The sequence below is a fragment of the Aricia agestis genome, chromosome 17 (genome assembly GCF_905147365.1).
Source record: "Aricia agestis chromosome 17, ilAriAges1.1, whole genome shotgun sequence".
NCBI lineage: Eukaryota > Metazoa > Arthropoda > Insecta > Lepidoptera > Lycaenidae > Aricia > Aricia agestis.
The window spans coordinates 9,273,978-9,291,866 of record NC_056422.1 but is presented as its reverse complement, the minus strand read 5'-3'; the positions used below and the strand labels follow the sequence as shown (position 1 = coordinate 9,291,866).

Below are 17,889 nucleotides of genomic sequence, written 5' to 3'. Positions count from 1 at the left end.
AATTGAAATGTTTAAGATGTCGTGGTGTTATTTAGAGATCGTGTTTTTGAAAAATTGATTGTACCTAGTACGTAATGAGAAATGAATGAAATCTTAATATTTTTAAAAACATTTAAAACACTTTTTTCCATGTTTAATTATTAAACAACTAAATGACCCTATGAAGTCAAATCATCACTTGTCAATATATTCCCCGAACTTTTACGAAGCTATTCAGCCATTCTCTAGTTTTAGCGAGATTAAGTAAATTTAAATTTAATTTTTATTTATATAGATTTCTCTATGATACCAATATGAAGGATGACAAAACTTTAGAAGTTCCTTATATATGTAGAAAAAAATTAAACATAGTTTTTTAATTATTACAGAAAGTTCTAAAATATTAAACAGTTTAATATTTTAGAACTTCACAATGGTTAGTTCTTACTGCATGTAACCCTCTCTGCGTTATTCAAATTATAAAATCTAAAACTTAAAACAATCAAGGCGCTATGTAAAGTAGATTATAAAAGTAATCTACGATCGCCCTCTATTAATCATAAAAAAGACAAAACCAAGGCATATCTGGCATCAGCCTTCATTAGTCGAGTCTGGTAATGACGCTCGTGTCACACGGCACGCTCATATTTATGTAAATTGCTGAGAATATGATTAGTAGCGTCGCCTCCCCCTGATAATCATATTTACGGCTTCCCCCATCCTTCCCCCATACTCCTCCATAAGCCCCCATATCTACCGGGTGGGGTCTCCGTAGTCTTGTGTATCTGAGAAAGTTGGACAGTACTAATCAAAGTTTGTCCAAGTATACTGTATTACATATTTTGTGTTTTGTACATATGTTACTGTAAAAGCTCGAACTTCGGTTAATCTTAAGATTTCAGTGTAAATCTTAGGATTTACCGACACGAGTTGGTAAATGTAAGTTGTACGATCCATATCGTACATCAAGCAGTTTTAGGGTTTTAAGGAGTCAGCGTTTAGGACGCGCTCGCGTAATTAGTTAATTATTTTATTAAAATCAGTTCGCATCGATCAATCAAGGCGATCGCGCGTGCTCGCACACCCGGGTCATTTGATCATCAAGTATATCAATAAATCAAGTAACGGTATATCAAGTCTATCGTTTCATTTATCAAGTAAAAGGAGTAGTAGTTAATCAAGGACACTACATCCTTTATGGTCCTTCGTTTATTATTATTTCGTGAAGTGATCCTAGCAAGGTGCTTCGTGAATAATAAGGACTTCGCGAGTGAAAACACAGACAGTGTGACTTTTCGTGAAGTGATCAGTGGACATTGGATTACAGTGCATTTTTTATCAAGGAAGTTATATCAAGAGTAAAGATGGAAGATCTACTATCAATTCAGCAACAGTTGGTTGGAGCCATTGAGCAGCTCTACTCCAATTTCAAGAAAGATGGGCCGGAGCGCAAGACCGGTGACTACATCAGGAGGAGACTGGAAACCCTGGATCAATACTGGCAGGAGTTTCAAAATAACCACTTCAAGCTATGTGGTTACAGCGACAAGTCTCACGATTATTTCGTGACCGACCAGTTCGAGTCAACCAAGGAGCGCTACGGGCACATCCGGTCGGTCATCGTCAACTATCAAGCACGGGACGCCAAGCCGACTACATCGCTGCTGCGGCCGGCGACTCCGTTGGGCGGCGCGTCGACGCCGCAGCCACCCGCGCGCACCTCGTCTCCAGCAGCAAGGCCAGACGGCGTGCACGAGGGAGAAAATCAGGTAACTTTCAGGGCTCAGGGCGTCAACAGCAGGACGGACGAGTTGCTCAAGAAGCAAGCGAGCAACTTCAGGGCTCTACAGAGAAAGGTAACTAGTGTTAACTTAGATACGGAGTTAGATAAATGGGAGCTGGATGACATACTGAAAACTTTACAATCTCGTTGGTCGGTAATTGATTCTTTACATCTTGAGATAGATAGTGAGCTAGAGGGTAAAAATAAGGAATATGATTCAGCATTTTATCAATACGAACAATTGTACGAAGACATCAAGAGGTCTATCAATAGGAAAATCAGGTCCATGTGTCATAGGGAGAAGTCGACTCCACAGATGGAGTTGCCTACTTTTAGCGGTAGTGTCCAGCAGTGGACGTCGTTCAAGGACTTATTCACGGAGACTATCCACACCAACGCATCTCTATCAGGCGCACAGAAGATGCAATTTTTAAAGGGCAAGCTCCGAGGTGAAGCTGAGCGGTTAGTTCAACATCTGCAGATTAGCTCAGACAATTACATCACCTGCTGGGAGATATTAAATAATAGGTATAATAATAGGAAACTTATTTTTACGTCGCATATCAATACGTTAATGAACCTTCCAGTGTCGCAGCAAGCATCGTTAGGACATATCAAGAGAATCCACGATACGTCACTGGAATCATTAAACGCTATAAAAAATCTAGGTGTAGATATAAGTACGTGGGATCCTCTACTTGTACATATTTTGAGCCAAAAACTTGACGCCGACACATACAACGAGTACGTAGCATCATTAAAGCAACCGAGGGAATTACCTAGTCTAAAGGAATTTCTAGATTTTCTTGAAACAAAATTTACAGCGCTAGAGACTTCACGGAAAAAACAAGAAAATCCGACGGCGAAGCCTAGTGCAAAATATACATATAATTTTAATCATAACTCTAATAATTCAGACAATCGTTTTAATTACAAGAAACCAACATATTTTTCGCAATCGAAAGTATCAAGTAACCGAGTCAATAAACCTGCATATCCGGTAAAAACAGCTTGTTATTATTGTTCAAACCGCGGACATGGCTTATATTATTGCGCAAAATTTCTAGAACTACCTAATCATTTGAAGCGAAAATTAATTATTGACAAGAATTTATGCAAAAATTGTCTCTACGATCATGAAGGTAAAGGTTGTTATTCCGAATCACGTTGTCGAGAATGCAACGGCAACCATAATTCAATTTTGCACGATGCATTTTGTAACAGTTCATTCACGCCGAAAAATGCAGAGTCGAAAATTTCGAAACCAGAGGTTGGTAACACTCATGTGTCCGTGGAGGGCAAGGACCCCGAAATTCTGTTGGCAACAGCCATGGTGCGGGTTCAGGCTCGGGATGGCACCTATCATAATATCAGGGCATTGTTAGATCAAGGATCGGAGACTACGCTCATATCAGAGAGAGTAGCTCATATTTTAGGTTTACCGCGCAAACATTGCCAGGGAACCATAACTGGAATAGGCGAAAAGGAGAGCAACTGCAAGGGAATTATTAAAATCAAGTGTAGGTCTAATCAAGAAGACTTCTCATTCGAAACGGATGCTTATATCATGAATACTTTAATCAAGAATCTGCCCTCCTACAGCTTCCCTAAACCAGAATGGCCCGCATTAGAAAATTTGCCTTTAGCTGATCCTTTCTTCAATGTGAGAAGACCAGTAGACCTTCTCCTTGGAGTGGATGTTTTTAGCAATTTATTGTTGGATGGAATTTACAAGGCCGGACCGACTCTACCTTTGGCGCAAAAAACGCACTTAGGTTGGATTTTGAGCGGTTACGTAAAAAGAAGCTTTAAGTGTAATATAATTGTGCACGATATCAACGACATCAGTCAATTTTGGCAATCGGAAGATATATTCGAGTCATCTTCGATGTCCCTAGCCGACCAACAGGTCGTAGATTTTTATAACAAGACAACTATTCGTCTGGCGGATGGCAAGTATCAAGTGCGCCTCCCCCTTAAACAAGAAATAGAAAATAAATTAGGCCAGTCAAAATCAAAAGCTATTGCACAGTTTAAACAGTTAGAACGTAAATTTAATAAAAATCTAAATATAGCACAAGAATATAAATTATTTATCAATGAATACAAACAATTAGGACACATGATACACTCGAATAACTCCGAGTCATCAGATTACTACTTACCGCATCATTGTGTTATTCGAAATGAATCAACTACAACTAAATTAAGAGTTGTTTTTAATGCTTCTTCGCCTTCTTCGACTGGTTTGAGCCTGAATGATTTAATGGAAAGAGGTCCAAATTTACAACAAGATCTGCAAAGTCTTCTTATCAAGTGGAGACAATTCAGATTCGGTTTTACATCTGATGTGGAGAAAATGTTTAGAGTAGTATGGTTACATCCGGATGACCAAAAATATCAAAAAATTATTTGGCGAGATTCATTTTTTGACGAGTTAAGCATTTTTCAGCTGACGACAGTGACGTACGGCACCAAGGCCGCGCCGTTTCTGGCGATGATGACTCTCCGACGTTTAGCTCAAGACGAGAGACAGAATTATCAAGACAGTTCTGCTCCAAAGGTGATTGAGTCAGCTTTTTACATGGACGATCTCGTATACGGAAGTCATTCTGTCGAATCAGCAAAGCGTTTGATCCGGAGGATTTAATCTACGTAAATGGAAGGCAAATAATCAAGATATAATTCCTACAAGTAATAACAGCAATAATGATCAATTAAATTATGATTTTAAAAATACTGAGTCATCCAAAACATTGGGCCTTAGTTGGAATCCACAGCAAGATCAATTTACATTCACATCAAAATTAGACTTTAAGACCAAAGTTCCCACAAAACGTATTTTAATTTCGAATATATCAAAATTATTCGATCCATTAGGTTGGCTTTCTCCGATTTCAACTAAAATAAAACTATTATTTCAACAAGTGTGGCAGTTGCAGTTAAAATGGGATGAACCCTTACCTGAAAATATTATTAAGGAATGGGAAAGCATGAAAATAGATTTAGAAAATGTAAGTAATTTTTACATGCCGAGATGGTTAGGTATAACAGAAAATAATGTCATCGAACTTCACGGCTTTTCCGATGCATCAACAAAATGTTACGCCTGTGTTGTTTATTGCAAGGTAAACACATACGGCCAGACGTCGGTAACCATGATAGCAGGAAAATCAAGACTGGTACCTGTAAATAATAAACTTACTTTACCTAAACTAGAGTTATGCGGTGCTCTATTACTTATTAAACTATTATCAAAAATCAAGAGTTGCCTGGAAACATATCAAATTAATACTTACTGCTGGGTCGATTCTATGGTAGTATTAGGATGGATCAATGGTGTACCGGAACGCTGGAAGCCATTCGTGGCCAATAGAGTTAAGCAGATTGTCGACGTGGTGCCGCCCAGCAGCTGGAATTACGTCAAGTCAGAGGAAAACCCAGCTGATAGCGCTAGTCGCGGTTTGTCAGCATCCCAGTTAAAAGATCATGAACTTTGGTTTAAAGGGCCGACTTGGCTGAAAACTGAAAATTTATCACATATTCAAAAAACATTTATCACGGATCAAGAAGTGAGAAAAACTAAAAAGGTAGTTGCATCGGTAACTCAAAATCAACAAGAAAATATCATAAAAATATTACTGCAGAAATATAGCTCGCTAAGCAAGATTGCGAGAATTTTAGCATGGATATATAGATTTATAAGCAAGAAACAAGTTGTAAATAAATACTTAACAATAAGTGAAATAAAGCAAGCAAATATAAAAATTATTAAGCAGTGTCAGCAAGAATATTTTAGCGAAGAAATAGAAGCATTAAAGAAAGGAAAAAGCGTAGCATCAAAAAGCAAGATTTGCATGCTCAACCCTATATTAGATCAGGATCAAGTTTTAAGAGTTGGAGGTCCTTTAAAACATGCAAACATTAACTTAGACATGAAACATCCTATTATCATCCCAAAAGGTAGTCGCTTGTCTGAGTTAATAATAGATCAGTGTCATGAACTTACCTTCCACGGTGGCGCTAAACTCACTTCGGGGATCATTCGACAAAAGTACTGGTTGGTAGGGGGACTCAAGGCTACAAAGAAGCGCATTTATCAATGTGTTAAGTGCAGAAAGCACAGTCCCAGACAGCACTATCAAATCATGGGAGATTTACCAAGATCGAGGGTGAATCCGTCGCGGCCATTCTACGATACAGGGTTAGATTACACAGGCCACGTGTTTGTTAAGGCCAACAAGGGCCGAGGTATTCTAACAACAAAGGGCTACGTTGCTGTGTTCGTCTGTATGGTAACAAAAGCCATACATTTGGAGCTGGTTTCGGATTTGACGACGTCAGCATTTTTAGCAGCTTTGCGTCGAATGTCAGCCAGGCGAGGAGTGCCGAAAAATATGTATAGCGATCAAGGTACAACTTTCATCGGAGCAAACAAGGTTCTGCAGGAAGAATATCAGCAAATTTTATGTACATACGAAAACACCGAATTTATCAATGAAGTGACGCGCATGGGTATCAAGTGGCATTTCAATGCCCCCTCTTGGCCGTCAGCAGGTGGACTGTGGGAAGCTTCGGTCAAAAGTCTAAAATATCACATGAAGCGGGTGATAGGCGAACAACGTCTCACCTTTGAGGAGTACTCTACATTGCTCTCTCAGCTCGAAGCCTGCATCAATTAATACAGACCTTTATGTGCTATGACCGAAGACCCCGACGACTTAAATTGCCTAACACCATCACATTTTTTAACTAGCGGTCCTCATCTCGCATTTTTCGACACCGAAACAGATTTACGTACTCGTTGGCATAATACACAAAAATTATTCGAGGATATCTGGAAGAAATGGCGACAAGAATATCTAACGCAGCTATCAGTCCGCAGCAAGTGGAGACTACCGCAAGAGAACATCAAGGTCAATGACATAGTGCTCATACAAGATAGCAATTTGCCGGCCGGAAGGTGGCCACTGGGCCGCGTCCTGGAGTTACATCCCGGAAGCGACGGTTTTGTGAGGGTTGTTACGCTAAAAACAAAAAGCGGCATCATGAAACGCCCCATAGTGAAACTGTCCATATTGCCTGTTAATCAAGAACAGTCAGATGAAAATATCAAGAATCCGGACGATGATGTAAAGCAAGTATATCACGTTACTAAACCTATCAAGAGAAATAATAATTACAGCTTTTCTAAATTAGTATTTACAATTTTATTATTTATTATGACCTTTATATCAAGCTCAGAAGGTTCATTTAATGTTACACCGCTACAAAATCAAAGTTTATACTTCGACAAGGTGACAAACATGGCTCTCATCAAGGACGAGTGGCGCCTAGTCGTCTACTACGACATGAGTCCCTACTGGGAGGGCTCATTAACAGCTAGCAAGTACTTAGATTATTTACAAAACATATGTGATAGTAAACAAGACCATTCACAATGTGCAGCGATCATGTTACAACTACGTCACGGCTACGAACAATTAAGTCACTATAACAATGTTATGATGAGCAAGCAAACTTCGCGCACGCGACGAGGACTGATAAACGGAGTCGGTAATATAGCAAATTCCTTATTCGGAATTCTGGATAGTAATTTCGCTGAAAAATATGAACAAGATATTGAGCTTATCAAGAGGAATCAAGATCATCTCGCCGTTCTCTGGAAGAATCAGACCTCCGTCGTTGAAGCCGAATTTAATCTGTTGAAACGTACAGAGGATATCATGAACAAGCAGCACAAGATTATCAATCTACGTTTAAATCAGGTGGAACAACAGTTGAACGCCGCTAAGAAGGAAAACTTAGAAAATAATGATTTTATACTTTCCGCAATAGTCGCCAGCAATTTACTTAATCATTTAAAAGAAATGCAGAATACCCTATTAGACACTATGACTAATATATACAACGGACAGCTCAGTTTACACCTATTGACACCAGACCAACTTCGACAAGAATTAAATACTATATCAGAAAAAATATCTAAAGACTTATGTGTACCTTTTGAGAATATAAGCTTACCTAATATCTATCATCTATTAAAAATTAAAGCTAGAATGTCGACAAATTACTTACTGTTTGAAACAAAAATACCTCTAGTTCACCGTGACAGTTTTGAAATTCATAAAATCATTGCCGTACCACTTTTAGTAAATAGTAGCATCATGATTAATATTAAACCCGTATCAAGTTACCTAGCGATTAACCTTCAAAAGGACGCTCTGTTGCCTATTACTGAAAGTGACCTAAAAACGTGTCTGCAGCAGGAGTCAGGCACTCTATTATGTAGGACATGCAGGATCTATCACGAGCCATGCCGATCACAGTGGCATGAGCTACATCAAGTCAACACGTACTTTTACTTTTATTGTCAAGAGCAGAATGTTAAAGTACTCTGTGACGATCAAGTTTCTTCGCTACAGCTGTTTCAAGCTGGCTTATTGACGACAAATCAAGGTTGTCTTCTGAAGTTCAAGGACTTTACCGTGTACACTCACAAACAGGAGGTGAGTGATCTGCACATCAAGGCAGATGTTACTGCCCCAAAGCTGTCGCCGATCAACTATCTTTTCAACATATCGGTACCGAGCAACGGCACTATTAGCGCAGGGGACAAGGACGTCAGCGAACATTCAAGGCAGCTGACACATCTGCAGAAGCAGATAGAGGAGATAAAGCAGACCGTGCCGCTGTACGACAGCGTCAGCAGCCACGACATTCATCACTATACGGCGACGTACGTCGTCGTTATCGTGGCTGCTGTTGGAGCAGGTGTCTGGGGAGCGCGCAGGTTCCGGCGCCGGCGGTCGGCGCGGGCGGCGGTGGAGCAGGTGGAGCAGCGCGCAGGGCGGGCGGCGCCGCCCACCCCGGAGGTGGCGAGGCGGCAGCCGCCCTCCTCCTCCACAGCGGTGATTGACAATCAGTGTGTGTGCAGTGAGAGTGACAAGTGTGTTAAAAAGGTTTCGCGTCATATAGGCTATATTAACCCAGGTTATAGTGATCCGTGCAAACAAGTGCAAGACTTTAAACGGGTGTCGTGTTCTAACGTACCTAAGCAAAACAAAGGCACGTCACCGACCTTTCGTTCTGTATACGTAATCGGTGACGATAGAGTTAAGTTTAATTCTTTGTAAATCATGAATTTTTATTTGTACTTTACTTACTAACAAGTGTAGGTTAAGGACAAAATGGAATCACCTTGTATCATCTCATCACTACTAACTTCTCTACTTTTCGGTGTGGGAGCATGTACGATCCATATCGTACATCAAGCAGTTTTAGGGTTTTAAGGAGTCAGCGTTTAGGACGCGCTCGCGTAATTAGTTAATTATTTTATTAAAATCAGTTCGCATCGATCAATCAAGGCGATCGCGCGTGCTCGCACACCCGGGTCATTTGATCATCAAGTATATCAATAAATCAAGTAACGGTATATCAAGTCTATCGTTTCATTTATCAAGTAAAAGGAGTAGTAGTTAATCAAGGACACTACATTTCTAAAAATAAGACCATTTTTTCGAACATTTAACATTACAATTCGGTATGTGCTAGGTTTTACTACTGTGAACTGGTGAATATTGGTTTTATTAACCTTAATAAACTATAATTAGACAAAACAGGTATGTACATATTATTATAGTTATTGTATACGATAGTAATAACTAATAAGTAATACTAACCTATTTAAATTATTTTCATACAACATCTCTGAATTTCTCATTCGCCGCCCCATTCGTGCCGAAGCATGGCACTCCCACGATTAATACTACTTTATTATAATTATTATAAGCGCTATGCAGTGTGCAGTGTCCCACTGCTGGGCAATACCACTTTTATAATTATTAATTATATTAAAATTAAATAAAGATTTAAGGGGGCCTTCAATACTAAAAACACAATTTCTGGCCTGTTTTTGCTATATAACAGTACGGACCCTTCGTGCGCGAGTCTAACTCGCACTTGGCCATCGTGCCATTAACGTAAATCCTAAGATTTACCAAGTATATGGTGGTAAAAGCACAGAATATATAATAGTACTCGTAAAAGTTCGTATCTTTAACCTTTTCGGACATTTACCATTAGGAATTGATATTATATAGGTTTTACTAGAAAATCTTAGGATTTACTTCAGTTCGAGCTTTTACAGTAACACATACATAGGCCTTACTCATAAACAGTACTTATATTATAATTGTAGATATTGAAGGAACTAATACTTCTTGCTATGGACACGAAACTATTTTTGAAGAAGAACATAAAATGTAGAGTTAATAAATAAGTATGTAACCTGTGTCTACTAAATACTAAATTTATTAATTTAAGGTTACTACTACTTCTTTGATTTTTTTTTTATGAAATAAGGGGGCAAACGAGCAAACGGGTCACCTGATGGAAAGCAACTTCCGTCGCCCATGGACACTCGCAGCATCAGAAGAGCTGCAGGTGCGTTGCCGGCTTTTAAGAGGGAATAGGGTAATAGGGGAGGGTAGGGATGGAAAGGGAATTGGGGAGGGTAGGGAAGGGAATAGGGTAGGGGATTGGGCCTCCGGTAAACTCACTCACACGGCGAAACACAGCGCTAGCGCTGTTTCACGCCGGTTTTCTGTGAGAACGTGGTATTTCTCCGGTCGAGCCGGCCCATTCGTGCCGAAGCAAACATCTCCCACGTATAAATTGCTATAGAGTATAGACTATACTATTCGAGACATATTATTTGGTCATTTTCAGATAGTTGTTATAAAAATATACGTATCTGAGATATTTAAGAAATGTAGAGGTATATTTAAGTGTGAATAAAGTTAACAAATCAAATGTTAGTACTAAGTACCAATGAGGTTAAGAGCTGATGGGTAAATAGAGGACGGAGGACCCCCAATTTCATGAATATTTTATAGCAGTCTACGTGGTTTTACGAGTGCAGTCCAGTGACAGTGCAGTCCACATGACGGCGAATACAAAATAAACTCCCTCAAATAAAAAATAAACTAGACCTAAATTTATTTATCCTGTTGCGCCAAAGATTATGTCTGTGTCTCATAATAGTCTATAATATTATAAGATTTCAGTCTTACTCTTGCGACAGCTTACAAATGTTAAGCCAGGTTGTTTCGGCGAACCCAATCTACATTTAAAGAAGAGAGATTTTATCAAACAGAACTTTATCACATTACTGTATTTTGTGATCAAGTAACATCGGCTGTATCGAAAAAGTTGTCAAAACTGTGTCAATTCGATTAACCCCTACCGCCACATAGAGCACCTATACCTATCTAGCATACGAGCCGGAGCCTCGTTATAAGATATTAAAGTTAGTAGATGAATTATTATGACATGTTACGATCTCAGGCTGTTCGTCGAATCGTCGAAAAAGTTGTCAAAAACTGTTCAAATTCGTTCCTACCGCAAGAGCATCTTCCTGCCTACCTACTCGTAGGTAGTACCTATACGAGCCGTAGCCTTGTTACATAATAATAATAATATCTAATAATATCTATGGACGCTTCACACCACGTCAGTCTGGCCCCGTGCTAAGTACCTAAAGGACTTGTGTTACAGGTACCAGACAACGGAAATATATTTAATACTTTTATACTATACATATATTTAAGATTTTTATTATATCATACACATATTTAATACACATCCAGACCCGGGAACATTGAAAACTTTTTGTTCCGTCGGCGGGATTCGAACCCGCGACCCCCGGCTTGAGCTACCGACGCGCTCACCACTGAGCCACAGAGGTCGTCATGATATTAAACTTTGTAGATATAGCATGTTACGATCTCAGGTTGTTCGACGAACTACGAAAAATTGTTCAAATTCGTTCAAGTTTTGTCGCTACCTAGACTCTAGAGTACTTACCTACCTATACCTACTAGGTACTACTAATATATAAAAATAAATAAAATAAAATAAAATTTATTAGACACTACATAAAATCAAGTGAGGTGAAGCGCCTGCTTCCCTATATAGGTTAGGAAACCTGTAGTTAGGGCTAGCAGTCTCTTTTCCCCTAAATACAGAACATACAATTTTTATACAGTATTAGCAATAGTTCCTTAATTACAATATGTTATAAACTTATGTATTCTAAATGGCACAGATTTTGACTCAGTATAGTTATGATTTTATCTATTTACCTTTAATATAACAATACAATTAAATATTTACCTTATTTTATCTTAGTTTTAAAATTACATAATAATATGGATGTGGAAGAGTAGACAGAGTTTGTGGGTCTGTGAGTATTATGTGCAATTATTATTGAGGTGTGGTTACTTTATTGTATTATGTAGATATATTTAAAAAATAATTCGAGTATGCAAGTTCCATTATACCATGAAATTTTCAGTTTCATCATAGGACATTTTGTGAAGATATATGTATATTCTGTGCCTATACTAGGTAGGTGTAGATAAGTGCCGTAGTTATAAGACATATTAAAGACATAAATGGATTATGACATAAATTGCGATGTGACTGTATCGAAAAAGTTGTCAAAAACTGCTCCAATTCGATAAGACTAACCTAACTCTTACGCTGCCTACTAATATTAACTACTTAGGTGTAATAGCTGCTAGAAGATATAAAACTTAGATTATGACCCTTATCGCTACCTAGAGTACGGTCTACTTACCTACCTGTACTAGGTAGGTGTAGACACGTGCCACGTAGTTATATATTGAACTTACATCAATTATAACAAATTGAGATCTAAGACTGTATCGAAAAAGTTGTTAAAAAACTGTTCCAATTCAATTAACCCTTACCGCTATCTAGTGTAAGTACCTACCCTATTTGCCTATACCAGTACACGTGCCATAGCCTCGTTATAAGATATTAAACTTAGATCGATTATGACATGTGCGTGTTTGAGTGTATGACAAGCGGCCGGCAGCGCTTCCCGGCTGAAAAGTCACCGGGTAAACAGTGTAGCGGCGACCGCGGGCGCGACACGCCGCGCACTTACCGCTTACCGCTTACCGCGCTTACCACTTGCCGCACTTACCCGGTAAGCGTACTTACCCGCCGCCGACCCGCGCCCGACTGATTCCAAATTTGAAAACGATGAGATCAAAAGCCGTAGCTAGGAGGTTCCACAACAAAGGTATGGGTTTTGTATTAGATTATTGTTAGATTGGTTACTTTGAATCATTTGTAAGTGGGAAAAAAGTGTTCTTTATGAATAAAAAACACTTTTAACCACGGACAGTAAGAAATAAATGTTAACAATTAAAAACTCTATTAAAAAGCCGTCTGGTGAGTAGACAAAGAGTTTTACACAAAAGTATTTATGACTAGCGACCTCATGCTCTTTGTGGTGAAACTAAAAAAACATTCATACCCTCTCAGTTTTCCAACATTCATTTTCGTTAGCTATCATCCAAGTCCTGTCAAAATCGGTCCAGCAACATTTGATTTGCTAATGCCGATAATGATGATGAAATATAGCCTATATTTATCATAGTAACATTGCAATGTTAGATAATATCAAAATATATTTGGAAAAAAATACGTTTATTTGTCACGATTAAAAACTTCTTCATTTCAAAGAGTCTCCACATCAAAACCGGTTTAGCAAAACCTTGAAGAGGTAACATACATACAGACAAGCAGACAGACATACAGATATATTTTATAATATTAGTATACAAATACATACGATGCGCAGTAGGTATCTCTGATAATAACGCTGCGCTGCCATTGGTTGACCCCTCCCACGCTGACAAGATAGCAAGGGACATCCTCCGACGCCCGCCATTTTAAACTACACTCTATTGTGTACAGTTAGAGTGTATTTTACAATGTAGGATAACACGGAGGGACGATCCCTCGATTGTCACTTGTCATTGGATGAGCCTCAGAGCTTTTCATTATTTATTTACGTTATATACAAACAAATGTTGATGAAAATGTTTTTGTTTTGTGTGTGTGTTGGAGTTGATTTGTTTTAGATATAGTTGTAGAATTATTTTAGTAATACGAAGAAGATATTTGAAATAAGCACACAATAATGAATTTGTTTAATTATATTTTCTTTCTTTCTAGTCTAAGTTTTAGATATACTTAACATAATAGTACAACGTACTCTACATACTTTTATTTTCTACACAGAACGATTATTATAAACGACATTATCATTTGGTAGTATTACAGGCGCATTATTTTGATATAATTATTATGTTTACGTTTAAATAGAAAATAAAAAATCGGCCAAGTGCGAGTCGGACTCGCGCACGAAGTGTTCCGTACCATTATAGAGCAAAATTATAGCGGCAACAGATATACATAATCCGTGAAAATTTCAATTCTCTAGCTATTACCGTTCTTGAGTTACAGCCTGGAGACAGACAGACCGACAGACAGACAGACAACGAAGTCTTAGTAATAGGGTCCCGTTTTTACCCTTTGGGTACGGAGCCCTAAAAAAGGGTATAGTTAACGTGTGCATCTTTGGTGTTCATATTTTTTTAGTTATATAGGTTTCCCTTGCGCAAAACGTACTTTTCTAGTGAAAAAATTACATGATTATTATTATACTTTGTTCTCTTTCGAGATTCGAAGTTTCTCCATACCAAATGCCATTAAAATTCTGAAGTTTAAGCGAAAAGGCTCAAAGACAAAAATACAGACTTTCGCATTAATTTAATCGAATTAAATCTGTGTTGGTAGTCTGTCTGTTAGTCTACGCTTTATAAAGTTCTGCAGACCATAGTTATACTGTTGACTTGTGTAACTCAAACACAGACCGGGATTAGGGAGGGTTTAATTACTCAGTTATATCAACTCTCCTACTATTGTGAGAGTTAATTTGTAAAGTAGAGTTATTTAAAAAATCTATATAAGTAGTATATAGGATTAAATCCCATTTTGTCAGTAAATGTTTATGATACTAAGGGCCTGTTTCACCACGCGCCTGTTCCTGATAAGTAATAGGCTATCAACCAATTAACTTGACAGATCAAGTATGGAGAATCTGTCAAAGAAGTTGTGAATAGCCGATTCGGCACTTTAACAAAAAGTGGTGAAACTGGCCCTTAAAAATCTAAGTTTATAAATCTGATGGTTGTTTCTTAAGAAGAAGACTTCATGATTTTGTAAATGCATTTTTGTTATTAGATATAATATGTTATAATTGTAACCCACTAACGTGAGGATAAAAATTAATAAAATCTACTTACATCTTTTAGGACAAGTAAATTGTCTACGTATTGATCTTTTGCTATTTGCTATTCTTATACCTAATTTCTATTCATAATAAATATTGACAATAATTATTAAACATATTATATGAGAAAATAAAAATCTCGTTTGTAACCACAAACATACTATCTTCAGTTTAACCAGACATTTTTAAACCAAAATCATTTATAAAAATGCATAACTCTACATGACTTTACAAAACAGACATAGTAATGGAGTCTACTTTATTTTAACGTAGAGAACTAGTTGGCACAAAGGCCGGCAACGAATCTGCAGCTCTTCTGATGTTGCGAGTGTCCATGGGCGACGGTAGTTGCTTTCCATGAGGAGACCCATTTGCTTGTTTGCCCCTTTATCTGTATATATATAAAACTCAAAGGTGACTGACTGACATGGTGATCTATCAACGCACAGCCCAAACCACTGGACCGATCGGGCTGAAATTTGGCATGCAGATAGATGATATGACGTAGGCATCCGCTAAAAAAGGATTTTGATCAATTCCACCACCAAGGGGTTAAAATAGGGGATGAAAGTTTGTATATAATAATACTTCTTAACGCGAGCGAAGCCGCGGGCAAAAGCTCGTTAAATATAAAAAGGCACGTGATGATGATGACAATAATGTGAGTGGAAAACCTCCTATATACCGTAGCAGCGATAAGATAACACATATACAGCTAGTATATGTATCTAGCTAGCGTTTTCCAAACATTGCACAACGCGCCAGCCAATCGTCTGTTTTACGATACACTTTACAGCCTCAGATAAAGAGATTTGTTTACATCGATGTATTGGATATTCATCATCATCATCAGTATAATACTATAGTAGTTGACTACCTGGGTTGGCGTTTTTTGAAATATTTGTGGGTGTTAATCCACTTTAATACAGATTACAGATTTTCCGTACATATAAAAATATGATTGGCAACCTATTTAAAATTCATCTGGTTTTTATTATTAGGTAAAATTTCGTACTAAATGTAATTTCCGCAAGGTTTCCTTAAGCACACTTTAACACCTCGATCGACGTGGGAATCGCAGACACAATAGATTTTCAATTATTGTTATGCGACAGCCGGGTGCCGCTTGGGGATTGATGGGTGGTGGGGATGGGAACATCTAATAAACAAGAGTCAAAAGAATGTAGTTTTCGTAGAAATCGTAGATGCTTGATTCTTCTTAAGCAATTTGATTTTACCACAAAGAAGGTAGTATTCGTAGATATTCTTGATTCTTCTTAGCAATTTAATCTACCACAAACATAGATCAAGATAGATACCGCATGTGTATGTACCATCGAGGAAGTTGATTCCTATGCAATTGACAGACCAACGTTATTTGGTCGAATATGTCAATTCAATGTTAACTGTGATCTGTCAGCTGGGTTTGACGTAACGCGACCAAACTACTTAGGTCCCCGATTTGCATGGGAATCAACTTCTCTGAAAGTACTTTGCGTGCCATATTGCGTTCCCAAACGACGAGCAATGCTCGTCTTTCGAAAGTCTGTTCTTTAGTCAATCGGAATTTTAAAAATGCTTAAATGCCTAAAAGTGCCGTATTGAGCTGTAGAAATTCAAATAGAAACGTTGGCCTTGATAATGGACACGTTTCTTATCATCGGTACGTCACAGCGCTCGTTTTCATACAAATGGAGCGACATGCGGTATCTATTTTGATCTATTGTCTGTGAATTTTACTCATGATGACAATATGTTAGTGTTTATTTATTGTAAGTGTAAAAAATAATTATAATCTTCAAATTAGTAACGTAAACTTCTGAGATAGTTTATAATTTTATAAAACACGACAAAATAACGAGTTTCGTAGAGGGTTCGTAGAGGCCTACGAGCTACAAATTTTTTAAATTATTTTACATTTTTGACCATAGCATACTTAACATTCCATTCATATAAAGCCTGGTATAGCAGCTTATACTCATATAGGTTATACCTTGTAAGACCTAAGTAGTAACAAAGAACAAAGAGTGAAACTTAACATTTCTGAAGATAAAACAAGGCACAGAAAATATCGAGCACTCGAACTTAAATAACTTTAACAATTATTATTTATTATTGATGGTTTTTTTTATGAAATAAGGGGGCAAACGAGCTAACGGGTAACCTGATGGAAAGCAACTTCCGTCGCCCATGGATACTCGCAGCATCAGAAGAGCTGCAGGTGCGTTGCTGGCCTTTTAAGAGGGAATAGGGTAACAGGGGAGGGTAGGGATGGGCAGGGAAGGGAATAGGGTAGTGGATTGGGCTTCCGGTAAACTCACTCACTCGGCGAAACACAGTGCAAGCGCTGTATCACACCGGTTTTCTGTGAGAACGTGGTATTTTACCGGTCGAGCCGGCCCATTCGTGCCAAAGCATGGCTCTCCCACGTCTAAACCTTAGGGGTGAGGTAAGATTGTAGCTTTGTTTTACTCGGGTCGCCAACGTATTCTTTCTCCGACTTATGAACATACAGAGCTGTTTTTGTAGACGAATAACAAAATACAATAAGTGTCAGACTTTTTTCACGATTTCCCTATTATAGATTTTAGTCTACACTCTTTGTAGCTCCGAAATTTCCCTATGTCCATACTAATATTATAAATGCGAAAGTGTGTCTGTATGTCTGTCCGTCTGTCTATTACTTCTTCACGCCCAAACCGCTGAACCGATTTTGCTGAAATTTGGCATGGAGATACTTTGAGTCCCGGGAAAGGACATAGGATACTTTTTGTCCCGGAAAAATGTACGGTTCCCGCACGATAAATGAGTTTTGGCGCAAAGGAGTTGCGGGCGTCAGTTAGTTATTTATATATTATGGACTAATGTCTATACCCATCTCTTTGTAACCCGTAAGGTTTGATGATGATGATGATATGTTCAGTTATCGTGACGTTAACTGGAACAACAGCCA

General features: G+C 38.2%; 1 protein-coding gene across 3 annotated transcripts in view; it reads left to right on the top strand.

Moving 5' to 3' along the window:
* The first annotated feature begins 12,711 nt into the window (after positions 1-12,711).
* The window catches only part of LOC121735365 (histone-lysine N-methyltransferase PRDM16-like), a 136,840-nt gene continuing 131,662 nt past the window's right edge, over positions 12,712-17,889 (top strand). For all 3 annotated transcript variants that reach the window (XM_042126172.1, XM_042126173.1, XM_042126171.1), the window contains exon 1: positions 12,712-12,875. In XM_042126172.1, coding sequence (XP_041982106.1) covers positions 12,836-12,875 — 40 coding nt within the window. In that variant the 5' untranslated portion in view covers positions 12,712-12,835. The remainder of the gene's footprint in view (positions 12,876-17,889) is intronic.